The 17,827-nt window shown below is 41.2% G+C and overlaps 1 protein-coding gene across 10 annotated transcripts in view; it reads right to left on the bottom strand.

The window, feature by feature from the left end:
- Nucleotides 1-1,308: 1,308 nt before the first annotated feature.
- Nucleotides 1,309-17,827, bottom strand: part of CD44 (CD44 molecule (Indian blood group)) — a 132,595-nt gene continuing 116,076 nt past the window's right edge. For 9 of the 10 annotated variants that reach the window (XM_061610760.1, XM_061610766.1, XM_061610763.1 and 6 more), the window contains 4 exons: nucleotides 16,994-17,179; nucleotides 13,893-13,994; nucleotides 12,791-12,869; nucleotides 1,309-2,150 (listed from right to left, as the gene is read on the bottom strand). In XM_061610760.1, the coding sequence (XP_061466744.1) occupies nucleotides 1,934-2,150; nucleotides 12,791-12,869; nucleotides 13,893-13,994; nucleotides 16,994-17,179 (584 nt within the window). In that variant the 3' untranslated portion in view covers nucleotides 1,309-1,933. The remainder of the gene's footprint in view (nucleotides 2,151-12,790; nucleotides 12,870-13,892; nucleotides 13,995-16,993; nucleotides 17,180-17,827) is intronic. The other variant, XM_061610768.1, reaches the window with a different exon arrangement.

Here is a 17,827-nt window from a genome sequence, read left to right as displayed (position 1 = left end):
GACCTTGCTATTGCATTAATCAGCATCTGGGGACCTATTCATACAACACAAGAGCCTTCTTCAGTATAAGCATGTGATAGCATAAGTGTGCTATTATAGCATAAAGATGTTAGAGGCACAGGGCTATATGCACCACCTCTGACTTTGCAGCATTCATCTGTAGGTCTGAAGGGCGTTCGCTTGAATGTTTACAAGCCTTCCTGTGATTGGGAAGACTGATAACCATGTCCAAGCAAACACACTTAAAAGCCCCCTTCAGACCTTACTGCTGAACACAGCAAGATTGGAATGGAGGGAGCAGGGCGGACACATGCAGCTTTGCACCCCAACACACATGATAATAACAGCTGAAGAGGGCTAAGATCTGCTTAAAGTTTAAGTCCTCATAAGCACCCTTTTATGGTTAGCTAGTCATGCAAAGATACACTGTATGCTGAAGGAAGAACTTGGCGTGGCATTAAATGCATGCAGACATTTAATGTGCACAGCTATTGCTCTTGAAATAGTTAGATCTTGACAAAATTGGCTGCAGCCCTGAAAGACAGCATTCTGATATGATACAGACTTTAGTTAAAGTTTTGTAAGTTTATTTTGTTGATACATAGGTAGGATAGACACTTGCTTATTGTAACTGTGACAGGTCTGTTTAGACTGGGCAGATATCTGCTCTGTTTTCTTATAATGGGAAAAATGAAACCTGATGTCAATACGTCAATACATTGGAGCATTAGATGATTTCCAATGGCAGAGGTGTAGTGGCAGATTTAGAACTGTAGGGATCCTTCATGCCATGCCCATCTGTCCAGGGGACAGACCAGCCTGTCACAGCTCCCCATCTCTCACACATACACACGGCAGATTTACAGGCGCTGCCAATCTGCCACCCCCCCACCCCCCTGGAAAAGGAGGCAGGAGAGGAGGGGGCACCATGGCCTGAATGACAGAGTAGAGGCCACGGCAACAGCCTCCCCAGCAGCACCAGACCACGGAAGAGGAGGAACTACACCACGGAGCAAGAGACAAGCTGCAGGCTGGGGTGGGTAAATATCTGCTTAATTCTAACCCCCTGTGGGAAACAACTTGAAGTGGACACAAATCCTAGACATATAGGGTGAAGGTTTTGGATACAGGCCCCCAATACAGTGGAAACGTACACCTATCCCACAGGCATTCCACTGCTGTGCATCCATTATATCTGAATGTGGCGTAGTTGAAAGGGATTCAATTAATTTAATACTTTTAACAAATATTTCATTACAAGCTATGCAACAGGCATGTAATTTTGAAATGTAAAAATAACATCACAGATTATTCAGATTATAGAGAATAAAAATTTATTTGCTATAAAATCAATTCTTACTTGTCTTTTCATCCTATTAAAATGTTATTGGATATTCCTGGAATTTTTGGACAAATCTGACTTTCTGTATTCAATCACTGCAGCACATAATTCCAAATTATCAAGAAGTGAGTGAGATTTCATAAAGCTGACAAATTCTTCAGGTCTAAGTGACAAATAAGAATTCTGTTTGAAAGTCTCCCGTTCTGATTAATGTTGACTCTCTAGGCCTCAGAATATGCTCAGTACCTTAATGTTTTAGGGCATTGGCTAGAGATTCTGGTTCCATTAAGACAAAACAAAGGAAAAACTGCACCAGTGTGGGGAAAACGGTCAAAGCTGGTTAAACAGACCACAATGGAGAGACAGGTGTTGTTGGCAACATGGTGGTCACCAATTTGAACTGGGGAAATTTAAGCAATCTTGGGCAGAGGGAGAATGACATTTTTATCTTGTACCTGACCATTAAAAAAAAAAAGAAAATGTATGCTTAATTATGCTTCAAAGACATCAGTAGCTCATTGCATTTTTGAGTTCTAGTCCCACATTGTTTTGTTTCTTCAATTCTGATGAAATCGGATTGGCATGGCTCTCTTACATGCCACTCTTCAAGGCCACATCTTGTTGGTTCTGTGTTTCATCAACTGCCAGGAATTCATCATGTGGGCCTGTTTGGTCACCTGGCTTCTCTTTGTGTACTAAATGCACCATTTCTTGAGATTTACTGGCTTCTCCGTTCAATCCACCCATGTTTTTGTCATCTATGCCTCCTTTGCCATTGTTGATCACAAGTTTTTGCTTCTGTCCACATCTAATTGAAAGGGGAAAACATGGGAAGTCAAAGCATATCATGACATTCAGAAAAAAAAGTGAAGTAAAAAGCTTGAGTATCTAAGAACACAAGAAATGCCCTTCTAGATGAGGCCAAAGGCCTATCAAGTCCAGCGTCCTTTTCTCACACTGGCCAACCAGATATCTACTGGAAGCCAGCAAGTAGGACCTGAGTCCCCATTTGTGATTTCCAGCTACTGGTATTCAGAGCATACTGCTTCCAACAGTAGAAGTATAAAATAGCTATCAAGGCTAGTAGCTGTTGATAGTCTTATCTTCCATGATTATTTACAGCAGCCTTTCCCACTCTTTGGGTCCCCAGATGTTGCTGGACAATTCCCATAATTCCTGACCACTGGCCATGCTGGATGGGGGTGATGGGAGTTGTAGTCCAACAACATCTGGGGACCCAAAGGTTGGGAAAGGCTGATTTATAGACTATTGTTAGGGTTAAACCGTAACTGTTGGGGGCACATTTTCACTGGCCTGATTTTTATTTCTGAGGTTCTTTAGGTTGCAATAAGAAATATAAAAGATATATTTTAAAATGTTAAATTAACTTTCCCTTTTAACAGGTATGGCTCCCTGGTTTGGCAGGGGAAACTCTTTGGATCCACGTAGGAAATAATGAGTGGAGGTGCAAGGGAAGGTGTGGTCATTGTGACTCTGCCACTTGGCTACACTGAGGCCTTGTGATTCCCTTGGGACAATTGCCTTATGCTGGGTGGCTCTGGGCTGGGAGTGGATCAGAGGGGGGATTCTTTCTGTGTTTTTCTTGTTTAAGCATGTTTTGGATTGCAGTTCAAATCATGTAATTCCTTTTGAGCATCTGGATGCTACAATAAGAAAAAAACAGCCATGGGACATCACAGCTATAAGGCAAGGAATGCATTTAGATTAAACTGGGAGAACTCAAATGGACTGTCACATATTAAAGAAGGTAGCAAAATGTCTTCCAGTGTCACCAGTCAGTCTACCCAGGAAGATTATTCCTGCCCATCTCCAAAAATCAACACTACCTGGCCCTGGAAGGAGTGAGCAAGCCCTGACTATGAACCTGCTCCAAAGGCAATGTTCTTTATATTTCATCTTCATTATTGTAAACGGTCTGATATGCCTTTTCTTACTGTCACTTTCTCTGGTTCTGCAAAGAAGAGAGGTAATCTCAAGAGGACTTCAAATTTATCCAATGAAAACAAATTATTTAATAATATTTCCTGGCTTAACCAGCATGAGTTTATGCAACTAACAATGTTATTTGCTCGCATGAGTTCTTTAGTTTCATTCCTCTGGTACTGAGGATTGGTCCACATGTTCCCTACAAGTGGGGGAAAGCTGCTGCAGCAGCAGCACTAGCGGCCCGCACTGCTTCTGGCCTTGAATAACACACAAAAAGTGTTGGAAGTGGGGTAAGAGCAACTCCTGTTTGGGTACTTTTGTTTGTATTTCAGAAGGAAGACAGAGTTAGCGTCCTCCAGCTGGCTAGGCTTGCCTACCTTTACCTGTGCTCTTCTCTACCTCACTTCTTTCCGTTGCTCAGGGAAGCTTATCTGCCCCTCCTTCTTTTGTCTTCTTCTTCGACTGTCCGAGGAGAGAGGAGACGTCTTTGTCTTTGCTCTCTCTCCTGAGCCATGAGGGCAACACCCAAGTCTGGGCATTGCTCCTCCAACTTAGTTAGTTAGAAGTAGGCATGCCTTTCCTATCTACTCTGTATTTCTATAAATTAGCTTTTCTTATTTTATTAAGTTTGAAGACTCAGTGATCTAAATGCAGAGTAAAAGCCTGCTACTTAGGTAAATACACACACTGACACACATGCAGCTCAGACGCTGAGTATCTGCATATTTCCATAACAAAGGGTTATGGCGGCCCAATAAGCTAAATTGAACTGCAATTTGTGCCTGAAAGCTAAAAAGGCTAAGTACTGTGTGTGATCTACAAAAAGAGATCTAAAGGAGACCAGGTTAGAAAAAGAAAAGCAGAACAAAAGATAGGAAACCATGGCTGAAGAATCAACACTTAAGACCAGCATCCCAAGGCTGGAGAAGGGCAATTATGCGATTTGGAGTCTCCGAATGATGGCACTTTTGGAATGGGAGGACCTGCATGGAGTCCTAACTGATCCTGAGCCCTCAGCAGTGGATGAAGTAGCCACTGCCTGCTGGAAGCGTAAGCATGCCAAAGTGAAGTTTCTTTTTATAGCTGCTTTATCATATGAGGCATTAAATGTTTGCATGGGCTGCAGAAATTATTATTATTATTATTAGATTTATATCCTGCCCTTCCTCCCAGCAGGAGCCCAGGGCAGCAAACAAAAGCACTAAAAACATTAAAGCATTATAAAAACGAACTTTAAAACACATTAAAACAAAACATCTTCAAAAATGTTACTTAAAAAAAGCTAATCTAAGATTAAAAACATTTTTAAAAAGAAGGTTTAAGAACATATTAAAAAGCAATTCCAACACAGATGCAGACTGGGAAATGCTAAAGAAATATGGGGAAAGCTTGAAAATGTGTATCAGAGAAAATCCGATAATCATGTGATGTTTCTCTATAGGTCGCTGCACATGCTGAGACAATCTGACGGAGAGGATCTGAATCCACATCTGGAGAGATTTACAAGTCTGCTCCAAGAATTAGAAAGAGGCGGGAGATCTTTAGATGAAGATGTGAAAAAAGTAATACTCCTGGCGTCTCTAAATAAATGCCATTATATCACGGCTTGCATACTTCAACAGACAGATTAGAATTTGGATCAGATTATGGCACATATGAAAGATCAGGACTTTAAAGAGAGACAGGAACAACCTCTGCCTGAAAAAGCAAATTTTACTGTGGGCAGAAGCAGCAATCAAAGGCAGGATAGAGAGATGAGTCATTCCCTGAAGCCACAGCAGGGCACAGATAAACAAAGGAAGAAGATTTGCTTCAAATGCAAATCTCCTAATCACCTTCAAAGGGAATGTCCTGGAAGATAGGAGATAGGAGAAAGAATTGATTTTAAACAGAAGCAAGCTGAAAGAAAAACGAATAGCCAAACCAAAGTGAAGCATTCCAGTTACTATGTACCTGATGGAAAGACTGATGATTATAAAACCACATTTTTAATTGATACTGGGTCTACTGCACATTTAATAAATAATAAAAATCTGTTTAAGAACATTAGTCTTCATACACAGAATGTAATTACAGCATCAGGAGATGTTTTCTGTTCTCAAGGAACAGGCACTGTGGAGCTACTTTGCAAAATGCCAGAGGGCACCAGAGAACGTGAACTGAAAAATTGCCTATTTGTTCCAGCATTTAAAGATAATTTAATAAGTGCCACTAAAATAATGCAGCTTGGAGGTGAACTGCGTTTCTATGACAAAAAATGCCAGGTTTTAGATAAAGAAGTATGTTGTACTGCAAAACTGAAAAATGGATTTTTGCATTTGGAATATTTTGAAACTATGCATGCAAATACAGCCAAAGAAACCTGTGATTCTGGATGTTTACATGTTTCACATCGAAGAATGGGTCATGCCAGCTTAGCCAGAATCAATGCTCTAGAGAATGAAAATTTGGCTAGAGACATTAAAATTGGACGATGTAAATCCATAGAGACATGTGAATATTGTATAAAAACAAAAAGTGTGAAACCAAAATTTCCTAGGACAACTGAAAGGAAAACTACAAAACCGCTAAAATTAATTCACACAGATCTTTGTGGACCCATTAGAATGCCATCACAGGGTGAAATTTATACATGCTTACTTTAATAGATGATTACCCAAGGTACACTACAATGTACCTACTGAGGAGAAAAGTCAAGTACTTCAAAAATTGAAGGACTATATCAGAATTGTGTCCAACAAATTTGGCAGAAAGCCACAGATTATAAGATCTGACAATGGAGGAGAATTTGTGTCCAGGGCTATGCAAAACGTCCTACGTGAGGAAGACATGCAGCACCAGACTACTGTTGTTTATACCCCAGAACAAAATGGGGTCATGGAATGCATGAACCGGACTCTTGGAGAGATGATTTGTTCCTTTTTGAAAGATGCACAGTTACTACAGAAGTACTGGGGCGAAGCAGCGGTTACTGCCACCTAACTGGAGAACCGACTTCCAGCAGATGCAAACAACAAAACACCTTTTGAACTATGGCATGATCAGACACCAAGCGTGTTTCACCTTCGTGTACTTGGCTGAAAGGCCTTTGTACATATCCCGAAACAAAAGAGGTCAAAATTTGACAACACTGCCAAGGAAGGAATATTCATTGGATATTCTCCAATGCAGAAGGGATATCGAGTTATAGATCCCCAAACTGGTGAAGTTGGAGTACACAGAGCTATCCACTTTGATGAAGGAAAGCGTGCACACCAACTAGAAGGGGCACTACACCAAACAGACGACAGCAAAATGGAAGAAGAAAGCGAGCTATTCTTCTGCCACAGAAGGGAGCAGTCGTACACCAGCAGAGGAAGATGAGGAGTCTGAGCCAGAAGAGGTATCAGAGCCAGAATGGGAAGCCGAAGAAACAGCACCCAGAGGCTCTGACCGCACCACCAAAGGTGTACCACGAGACAGACTTGCTTACCTCGTGAGAGATGAACTTCCACAGTCAGAGACCTGGAAAGAGATTCAAGCCTTCCAAAGCAGAAGCTGAGAGGTGGAGGCAGCCAGCCAAGGAAGAGCTGGAAGCTCTACACAAGAATAAAACTTGAACACTGACCAAGCTTCCTCAAAGAAGAAAAGTTGCAGGCTGCAAGAGGATATTCAAGAAAGTCAGATGCTGAAGGAAAAGTTGAGAGATACAAGACAAGGCATTGGAAAACTTCTGTATATCAGCACTGTTATCAGGCCAGATGTGGTGGCAGGAGTGGGACACCTGTGCAGAAAAACCAACTCGCCAACCAAGAAGGACTGGGAAGCAATCAAGAGAGCGGCGAGATATCTGAATGGCACTGCTACCATTAAAATTAAGTTAGCAGCTACCCAAGATCTCAAACTAGTGGGATATGCAGATGCTGATTGGGCTGAAGACACTACAGATCTAAAATCCACCAGTGGAAACATCTTCTACTATGGAGATTCAGTGATCAGCTGGGCAAGTAAGAAACAAGAGACTGTGGCACTTCCACAGAAGCAGAGTTGACATGGCTACTTGAACTTTTAAAAGATTTAGGCATCTCTATACCTGGACCTGTCATGATGTACAAAGACAACAAAGGATGCATCAGACTCATGGAGTCAGAAGGGGTGAGTTCACAACCCGAGCACATAGACGTGAAGTACCATTTCATTAGAGATACCTACCACAGAGGACTATTCAAGATGGAGTAAGAAGAACACCTATCTATTGTTTCTCACTTTATGTGTTGTGCCTGAGCATATATACCCAAGTACAAAATAGACACTTTTCATCAGTTGTAGATGGTACACACACATTTAAAGCACCTCATTCCTGATTATTGATTCTAGGACTGAATTTAGCCTTCCTGCTTCCTGTCTCTCACTTGGAACAGATACTAAAGTACTGCACACAGATTGGCCAGCTTCTGTGTGAGGTTTTGGGCCAGATAACCATGTTTGCATTTCCTTCATACTATTGGATAAGGGCCTCTGTGTGGGAAAACCACATATGTCTCATATTCATTTTCGCGTCCCATTCACTGCAGCTAATCATAACTTCCATGTGCATATTTCAAGTGTGAAATGTCTCCAACTAGAGCCTTATTTCTTAATAGATTCACATTTTGTAAAAGTGTAGGTTTCGGGGGGGGCGGAGTTTAAACAACAACACTGCAATGAAAAGGCTTTCTGGGTTTAAGTCTGAAAGTTAAATCGAGCCTCAGGACATGCAGTTCAAAATTAAACCCAAACGGAAACTGTTAAAAAGATTTGAAAAGCAATCATAAGACTAAGTGAGAGAAATAAACCAGAAAGATCAATCTGTATTCCTAACTTATCCTGTGATTTGATGAAATCATAACTGAAGACGTTGCTGCTACCAAATCACTAAGAAATTAGAGCTCATACAGAGTATGTTACAAGCACTTCTGAAAGCATTAAATTATGTATCTCCCAGACCCACCATTGCTTGAAGAGATGGTGCCTAACTAGGCCTAAGCATTAATTAAATAACACATATTCTTTCCTTGCTTCCCTTTTATTCTGTTATCCTCCCTTTCCTCTGTTGTCTTCCCTGTGTCAAATTTTAGATTGTAAGTTCCTTGGGATTTGTCCTATTATTTTATAAAACACCATGCACACTGATGAAATAATAATAATAATAGTAATAATAGTAATAATAGCACATATTTATTCACAACTGTTGAGAACCCAACTGATTTCCAACTCAAGTAATTTTAGCTACTTTAGAGGATGTTGTATGCAGATCTGTTCCTACGTGAGACTGTATATTATGGAGGGGGGCAGGGGAGAGGGATAAATAGCCGCTGCAACCCACTAACCCTCTTTGTTGTTTAAGGAGTTAAGCACACCCTCTCCTTCATATTGTAGCCCTTAGTGAGATGCATAAGTTACTTTTTAAATGACGGGCTCAGTTCTATTCTCGCAGATAAAATTGCTCACATTCGGACTGACTTGGACTCCTCATTAACTACAGTTGTGCCAGATGTCCCCGAAGCATCCTCTTGTCATTTTTCTATGGATACTTTTCAGCTTGTAAAGCCTGAGGATGTGGACAGGATTCTGGGAGAATTGAGGGCCACTACTTGTTCCTTTGACCCTTGCCCATCCTAGTTAATCAAATCTCCCAGAGGGGGAGTGGCTGACTGGTTGGCATATTTAACACCTCCCTAAGGGAAGGTTCTATGCCAACATTGTTGAAGGAGGTGGTGATAAGACCTTTGTTAAAAAAGCCTTCGTTAATAATTACCTATTATTACTTTTGTTCATTTCATATTTTGTTTTTGCTGTTGTTGTTGCTTTATTTTGTAATGCTTCTATGTAATCGAATTGGAACATTTTGTACTTTTACTTTATCTTGAATAATTTTTTTTTAAAAAAGCCTTCGTTAGACCCTGTGGAACCTAACAACTTCCGCCCAGTCTCTACTCTCCCATTTCTGGGCAAGGTGATTGAGAGGGTAGTAGCTGCTCAGTTCCAAGTTTTCCTGGATGAATCAGACTATCTAGACCCTTTTCAATCAGGCTTCAGGCCTGGCCATGGGACAGAGACTGCCTTGGTCGCCCTGCTTGATGACCTACGCCGGGCATCAGACAGGGGGAGTGCATCCCTGTTGGTGCTGCTGGACCTCTTGGCGGCCTTCGATATGATCAACCATGGTATCCCTTCTGGACCATCTAGCTGGGATGGGATTGGGAGGCACTGTTTTACGGTGGCTCCGGTCCTACCTGACAGACAGGACCCAGAAAGTGGTGCTGGGAGACTACTGCTTGACCCCCTGGCCGTTGGCCTGTGGGGTACCGCAAGGTTCCATTCTGTCTATCATGCTCTTTAACATTTATATGAAACCGCTGGGAGAGGTCATGTTGGGTTCAAATCTACATCCCCTCCCCTCCCAGGAAGGGTGAGCTAGCGCACCCCTCAGTCCTGAAAAGGAGTGCACGCTTTAGCAATTTAATTTACCTGTTAGTGGTTCAGCCAGATACCAAACATAAAGCAACACACAAAACTGCTTGATCAAGAAGGGATCTCTGAACTGCACAGACAGGAGTCTGTCAGGGCAGAGAGCGTCATTTATTAGTTAAAGCATCATTTATATAGGTTTTCATAAAGCAAAACAAGGTATAATATTATAACAAAGGGAATACAGTATTACAGTCTTAAAAAGATAAGCAAGCGCATCTGTTTATCCTTGTTACATTTCTTATGATTCTTAAAAAGCGAGAGATTGATAAAGACTCGTACACTTGTCAATCAAAGGAAACTTATTTTGAGATAAGAACTTAAGAAAGGCGAGGGAAAGGTTTAGATTGACACCAAAAGAGATAAAGATGTTACTAATGTGCCTGTGAAAATTACTCACTCAGCAGTATGACGTAAATCTTACAGATACAATTCTAGTAGGATGTTTTGAGAATGTTTCTTGCTTTGTGCTGAATTAGCTACAATGTTACAGGATGTGTATAATGATTTAAGACAGAGAGAAATAACATCTAGAGGGGATACATTTTATCTCGTTTTTACAGAGATGTTATAGTCTGAGAGGCGCCTTTGAGTGTTTCTTCTCACGAGAGAAAAACGAAACTCAGAGTCTTATGTCCCTCCCACCCTCTCTAAGTTCCAGAATTCATTGCGGCACTAGTTCTGGCAATAATGTAGGTTTCTTGACAACTCTTGACAACTCTTGGGGCCTAGGGAATAAAATATTCCTAACAGTCATCAGGAGATTTGGAGTACAAATGTTACCAATATGCTGATGACACTCAGCTCTATCTCTCCCTACCACTTGATTGCAGGGAGGGAGTGCTCATCCTAAACTGGTGCCTGGAGGCTGTGAAGGGCTGGATGTGGGCTAACAAACTGAAACTTAATCCAGACAAGATGGAAATACTGCTGGTCAAGGGAAAAACTGCATCAGGGGCGGGGTTGCAACCTGTTCTGGATGGGGTTGCACTCCCCTTGAAGGAGCAGGCTCACAGTTTGGGAGCCCTCCTGGATCCTGCCCTGCTGCTTGAATATCAGGTGGCTGCGGTAGCCAGGAGTGCTTTTGGCTATCTCAAAATGGTCTACCAGCTGCGTCCGTTCATGGAGGCAGTTGACTTGGCCACAGAGACACATGCATTGGTGACATCGAGGCTCGATTACTGTAACGCACTTTATGTGGGACTGCCTTTGAAAACGGTTTGGAAATTGCAGTTGGTTCAAAATGCAGCAGCCAGAATGTTAACTGGAGCACAGTGCAGGGAGCATATTACTCCTGTGCTTTATCGACTCCACTGGCTCCTAATTTGTTTCTGGGCCCAATTCAAAGTGCTGGTTCTGACCTTTAAAGCCCTAAACGGCCTTGGACCAATGTACCTGAGGGACCGCTTACGCCCATATGTACCTGCCTGGGATTTAAGATCATCTGCCTCTGGTCTCCTCTGCGTGCCTGGAGTGAAAGATGTTAGATTGACAGCCATGCGGGAGAGAGCTTTTTCAGCTGTGGCCCCCAAGCTTTGGAATACTGTACCCCAAGAAGTTTGCTCTGCACCCTCCCTGTTTGTTTTCTGGAAAATTCTGGAAACAATCTTGTTCCGAGAGCCTTTGGGAGGGATTGAAGGTAGAGCCTGACACTTCTGCATTAAATTTTACCTTTGTAGTCCCTTTAGTATATGTGTGTGTGTGTATATATAATTATTAAATTAAATTATATATATATATTTATGTATTTTAATTGTATTTTATGTATTTTAAATTTATTTTAATGTTTTTGAGATTTTACTGTTTACAATTTTATTATGTACATGTTTGATTTTAATTTTGTAAGCTGCCCTGAGTGTCCTATTATAGGGTAGAAGGGCGGGATAGAAATATTTTAAATAAATAAATAAAATAAAATATTCACTATCCACTATAATGAGCTATGAAATCTAGCTCATCAGCCACCAAAGGATGTCTCAATTAATCCATCAAATTGGCCTGCAGTACTCAGAATAATGCAGGAACACTTAGGGCTTATCTACACAATGGTTTACTGGGTGTTTGCTGCTACTCACATCTCCTCTTAATATGCATTGTTCATATGACGTTACCAGCCAACAGATGCTATCATGCAATTTCCTCCCTGTAAATAGGTACTAACCCAATCTGCTGATGAAAAGTGGAGAAAAATACGTCCCCACTTTGGTCCAATAGTGGTTGCAGATGCTTTGCTTTGATGTTTTTAGGTGGGTGTGTCAATCGTTGCTTTTTCATATATACCCCTTTCCACACCCTCTATATCTTCCCTTCTTTCATTTTGTTTCCTGTGGGTTGACAAGCAATTTCTGGCTGCACACCTCAGTTTTGCGGGTCTTTTTTATGTTGCTGCAAACAGCCACAGAGGGCAGACTACTGACAGTGTTCTACAGCTATTTACTGCAACAAGCAGCCCCGCTTCTTGGCAGATGAATAGTGCCTTTTATGGTTGCATCCATCCAACAGCCAAAGAGCTCCATCCCTTCTATACCAGCTCACTCACTGCCTGCAATTCTTTTGTCTCCTATGGCTACCAGGACAATATTTAAATTCATGGCTGCCCCATAGCAATTTTTCATTTACGTTACTGGCGCTCCCCCTGCCTGCAACAGCAGCATAAGAGATATAGAAGTGGGGGAATTGTAGCAGAGTGCACTACTATTCTGCTGGGAGATTAATCTCCTAAAAGTACAACTACTTTTAAGATGGAAAAGTAAAGGGCGTGTCTCACAGTGAACTCTGAATTGGGAGACATAGTTGCAAGGCCAGAGGACCTTTAGACGCATAAAGATGGTCAGACCTCAGATTCATCACTTGTGTACCTTATATGTGTTTTTCAGTCAAGGTCTCATGAGAGAAGGAGCCGCTTCCTCCTTTGTATTCTTTAAAGATGTCAGACCTTGGAATTTCCCAGCAATAAGACTAAAAAAAAGTTCTGGCACCACCAAATGGAAAATTACAGAAGCCATTCCTTACCGTCTTCGACTATTCACAGCAATGCAAACACCAAGTATCAATGCCAGTGCCAAGAGAGAAGCAACTACGATAAGCCAATCTGTGGGTAGAAGTTTGAGAGGGAAAAAGCATGGAAACTTTTACTGGCTTGTCATCTGACTAGAAAGTATCATTAACAATTCCAATATACTTCCTTAAAGGACCCATGACTATTGTTTTCTTTTACCATTTGGAACAAAAGAGTTTCTTTTTCTGTCAGGTCTGTCTTGTGCTTAAATTGATCCTTCTCTTCCCTCACATGTACATATAAATTGTGTACATAGCTGTGTGGAGAAATTGTGTGAAGTGGGAGGTACAAAGAAACAGCTGCATATATTCCCATGACTGTGACAGCTGGGACATAGCACCGCCATGGTTGTTTCCATGTTCTTCCTTGGTTACACTAAAGCTTTCTTCACATGGGTGTCTAACTACATACAAGACTGCGTGAAGTGAATACTTGCAAGGATCTAACACATTCTACCACAGTGCTACAGTATTAAAAGCAAAAAAAGTGAATTCAACCAGGTACCTTCCAAAACCATGGAATGCACATTCCTGGTTCACTTGCCTCTCACTCTGGCCCAGAGGGGCCGAGCAAACAAAGAACAGCGGCTGCGAAAAGTAGCAACAGAAGTAGCTGCTGCTGCCTGGCTACTCATTGGCTCAGTCTAGTAGAGGAATAGCAGCATCTGGTGACAATAACAGCAAGAGGGCCCACTGACAGTATCTTGCCCAAGGCTCCCCACATACCTGGAGCCTCCACTTCAGGAATGAAGTTCCTGAGACTTTTTCTCCTATTCCCTGCTACACTGATCTTATGAAAACATATCAAGCTACCCTCTGTTGAGTCTACTAGTCTATCTAGTGCAGTTTTTTTTTCTTGTCTGCCTAGGAGCAGATCCTGAGATCTATGGCAAAGGTCTTTCCCAGCCCTGCTGTCTGTGAACCCATGGATTTAACCTAAGACCTTCTACATGCCAACATGTGCTCAAATGTTGAGCTAGAGGCCCACCTGTCCTAGTGGTGGCAGTGAAAAGGCCAAGCACACTATTAATAGACATAAATGGCAAAAGAAACCAACCTGGTATGTGAGCCATTCGTCGTTGGTTTTTTGGTGATTCTCCTGGTATGACATTCTGTCTCCCTTCATGGGATCCGTTTCCATGTTCATCTGGGTCAGAACCTAGATGAAAGGCATGCATTACTCTCAGATCGTTATAGCTGTGTTATATAAATCTGGAGCCTATGGTCCTTGGGTTTTTACAGGGAAAAAACATGACATTATTAAAGGAAACATGGGAGATTGGTGTGTTAAGTTTCATAACAAGGCCACAATCCTCCACCCCTCTACATGGAGAGTGGAAAGTAAAAGTATGCAGCAGCACTTAAGCCCCACATAAATCACAGTTGCATCAGGGCTTTCATTTGGCTTGCTCTCTATAACAGCACAAAACTCTTGTTTGTAAACCACTTCAAAACATTGTTGTTGTTGTTGTTGATGATGATAATGATAATAATAATATCTCACCCTTCCTCCCAGAAGGAGTCCAGGGCAGTTTTCTTTTGGAAAATGTCGGAGAGCTGTACTAATTAAAGGGAAAAGGGGGATTCATCACTGTATGAATTGTAATGCTTAGGTCCATGAGGTTTCTATTTTGTCCTTTGTAGGTAGGAATGTCTAGCTGAAATTTGAATGTGAAAGCCTCACAGGTGTTAAGCCAGAGCTGGACACCTCCTTATGTCTAAGGGACTTGAATGGGGAAGGTCTGAAGTGGGCTTTTACTCATGGTCACGAGAACATAAGTAGAATGAACAAGAATTCTACTTTATCAGAGTCCCTGATTGCATAGAGGGTTCTACTTTCGCTCAAGAGAACGTGAGTAAAAGCCCCCCTCAGACGCCCTTTGTTCAGTGCAAACAAACTGAACAGGCAGGGTGACACACACCAAGACACTGAGGATGGGGATTACATGCATAACGCTGCCCCCACACACAGTTGACCTGTCACGTTTAGCCAAATGCCAGAAAAAGCCAACTGAATACAAGTGCAATAAAAATGACTGGCAAACATTCACTCAATCCCCAAATAGATTTTATAACCGTATTATCCCATGTCCCAAATTCATACAGAAAAAAATTCAGGGCCACCTGGCATGAGTAACAACAATGTTCACTTTTGAGGATTAAAATGAATATCCAAAGTATAAGAAAATACATTTGGTACTTAGATTAAATATGAATTTCAAAGGGCAGCACTGCATAGATTGACCTCTGTAGGATTCCACCACATGAGTTTAGAACTAGTCATAGTTACGTCCAACAGAGATACTGCCTGTCAGCTGCAGATCTCCACTGACTAGTACCTTGCCAGCAAATCAGAACGGAGCAGCACGAACCAATTTATATAAGGCACCAACACTGTGATTGAAAAGTTCAGAGAGAAAGCATATGGGCTGATTGAAAAATCAAATTAAGAAGAAAAGAATTTACATAGCAAAATATCATCTACAGCAGATTAGAAAAACCATATTCCTGGCACTATTCTTGCATTTTGTTTTCATAGTCAGTTCATAAGAGCTAACCATGGTACCTCAAATAATAAGAGTAATTAGTGTAGCCTATTTATTTCCATGTTCATCGTATACACTTTAGTGCTAAGCATTTTATATAGAAAATGTTGGATTAAAACAGAGAGGCACCAACATCAACTGTATTGAAAAGCTGCTCTTACTGGCTATGTGCTATAACTTCAAGCAAACTTGGAATAAGAACTTGAAATTCCATACAGGAATAAGACCTCAAGTCTGGACAAAGCCCTCCTCTGCTGCCTCCCCCTGCTCCAAAGGTCCAAAACGGTACCTGAAGAAAGGCATGCCTCCCTCAACCTGCAGTTGCACTGAGAATATCATCTAAAACTGTCATCCTTTAATCAGAAGTGAGGTGGGAAGAGGGCCTTTTTAGTGTGGCATCACATTTATGGAATCAGTTTCCCAGAGAGGTTCACTATGTTGCTATCTTTTTTGGAGCCATGTAAAGACACATTTTTGGAGCCAGACGATTATATTGAAGAATGACATACACATTTTAAAATTGTTAAAAAATTAAAAAATGTAATAAGGCAGGGTGAGATGGTGGTGGCATCAAGGGCACTTCTACTCCCTGATGGAGCATCTTTTACTGTGGACCGTGACTACATTCCAGAATCCCTAACAGGAAACTGACTCTCTGGATAACATTTCTGCCAGGGAGAAGGCTGTTCCAGCCTCTGGATGGAAAAGATGCTCCAATAGGGATTAGGAGCATCCAGTGCCACATCTGCTGCCTGCCCCAAGTTAAATTTAGGGCCATTGGGGCAGGCAGCAGAGGAAGTAATCGCTGGTGCTACTGGGGCTTTTACAAATGTTCGAGTGAACATTGGAAAAGCCCTTCAACACTTGAAAAGCCTTGATTCCTTTTTGGGTGAACAGGGGAGCGATGTTGGCAAAGCCCCATTCAAAAGTCACAGCCAGCCAGCCCAGATGAGCATTAGGATGCAGTTGGGAATGTTCATCCGATGTGAAATTGCATCTGCTGTATACAGGCACATGATTTTAAAATTTTCCATTAATTTCAAGTGTCTTATTTATACGATGAAAACTAAAATCAGTTTTGCAGGCAATGATAGGCTGCTCTCTTCTTTTAAAGTTCCAAATTATGGTGGATCTATTTTATTAGCTAGCCCTGTATTTTGAGTTGTTCTGTAAAGTGTTCCTCTGTAGCATTTAGGTAAAAACAGCACCTCCAAAACAATATTTACATATCTAATGCATGCAAATGCCCCAGACATTAGGCAATATTGCTGTCTCACTGTTTGTAGTAACACTTACAGGATTATTCATCGGTTTATTACAGATTTGAAAAGAATTTCCAAAAGTGAGAAAAGGCAGAAAAATCAACCAATATCCCCCAAACTGGAGTGACAGGATTTTAGAAAAAATCACACACCTCCTACTAGTGCAAGCACACTCACTAAAATAACAGTCCAATCATGCACATCTGAAAGAAGCCATTTTAGATAAATAGAACGTAATCAAAATAAGATTTCCATCTAAAATCTATTTGTTTCCATACTGCATTTCCCAGCATTTTTATGTATGAAAAAGGAAAGAGGTAGTTGAAGTTCCTGAAATGTATAACTCTTACTGGCAGTAGGAGATGATGAATGTCTGTCAGAACCACTGTCAGTTTCAGGAAAAGCTCCAGGTATTACATAATCTCGAGTGTTATTTACAAGATGTTCATCTTCACTGCTCCATCCAGGATGCAATCCATACAACTGTGGATCTTGTGTTGATTCTTCAGTTTGGGATCCATCACTGGAGACTATCACTGTTGTAATGATGGTTGAATCAATCGTGAGGTTGATATTTGTAGAATTAAAGCCTTTTCTACCAATTTACTACTATAGTAAAGGTTTAAGAAGAGGAAAATAGGGATGGCACATATTGGTTGTAGAATTTCTGATCTTTAAAATTTCCAGTAGTAATGCATAGAGAATCAAGTGAGGGCTAAAGCAGCAGCAGTGAGAAGAAGCTCAGATCAAAGCAGCATTGGATCTGAGGACCATTTGGCAAAGGATGCTACGCTCAAATCTGTATATACATGGAAATATCATGTAAGAAAAAAATTCATGCAACGATGCTAATAAACCCATTAACCCAACACCACGCTTTGGGAAGAGGTTCTAAAAGCTATTGTACTTGGACTGTGTTGTTCATTTTTTCCTTTTTTTAAAATAAAACAAAGCCACTGACTCAGTTTCATTCAAATTTGTCTCTCTACAGACATAAATATTCTATAAGTGGGAAGCACACCAGCAGTTTGAAGAGTTCAAGCATATACCAGGAATAACAAAGTGAATGAATAATTAATATAACAATTCTTACTACAGATATTAGAGATGCTTTAAATGTCTCCTTATCTTACCTTAAAAAGAAGCACTACCAACTGATACTAGGAAGCAAACTAGTCTATAAA

This window comes from Rhineura floridana, chromosome 2 (genome assembly GCF_030035675.1).
Source record: "Rhineura floridana isolate rRhiFlo1 chromosome 2, rRhiFlo1.hap2, whole genome shotgun sequence".
NCBI classification, from domain to species: domain Eukaryota; kingdom Metazoa; phylum Chordata; class Lepidosauria; order Squamata; family Rhineuridae; genus Rhineura; species Rhineura floridana.
This window is presented reverse-complemented; position numbering and strand designations above follow the sequence as displayed.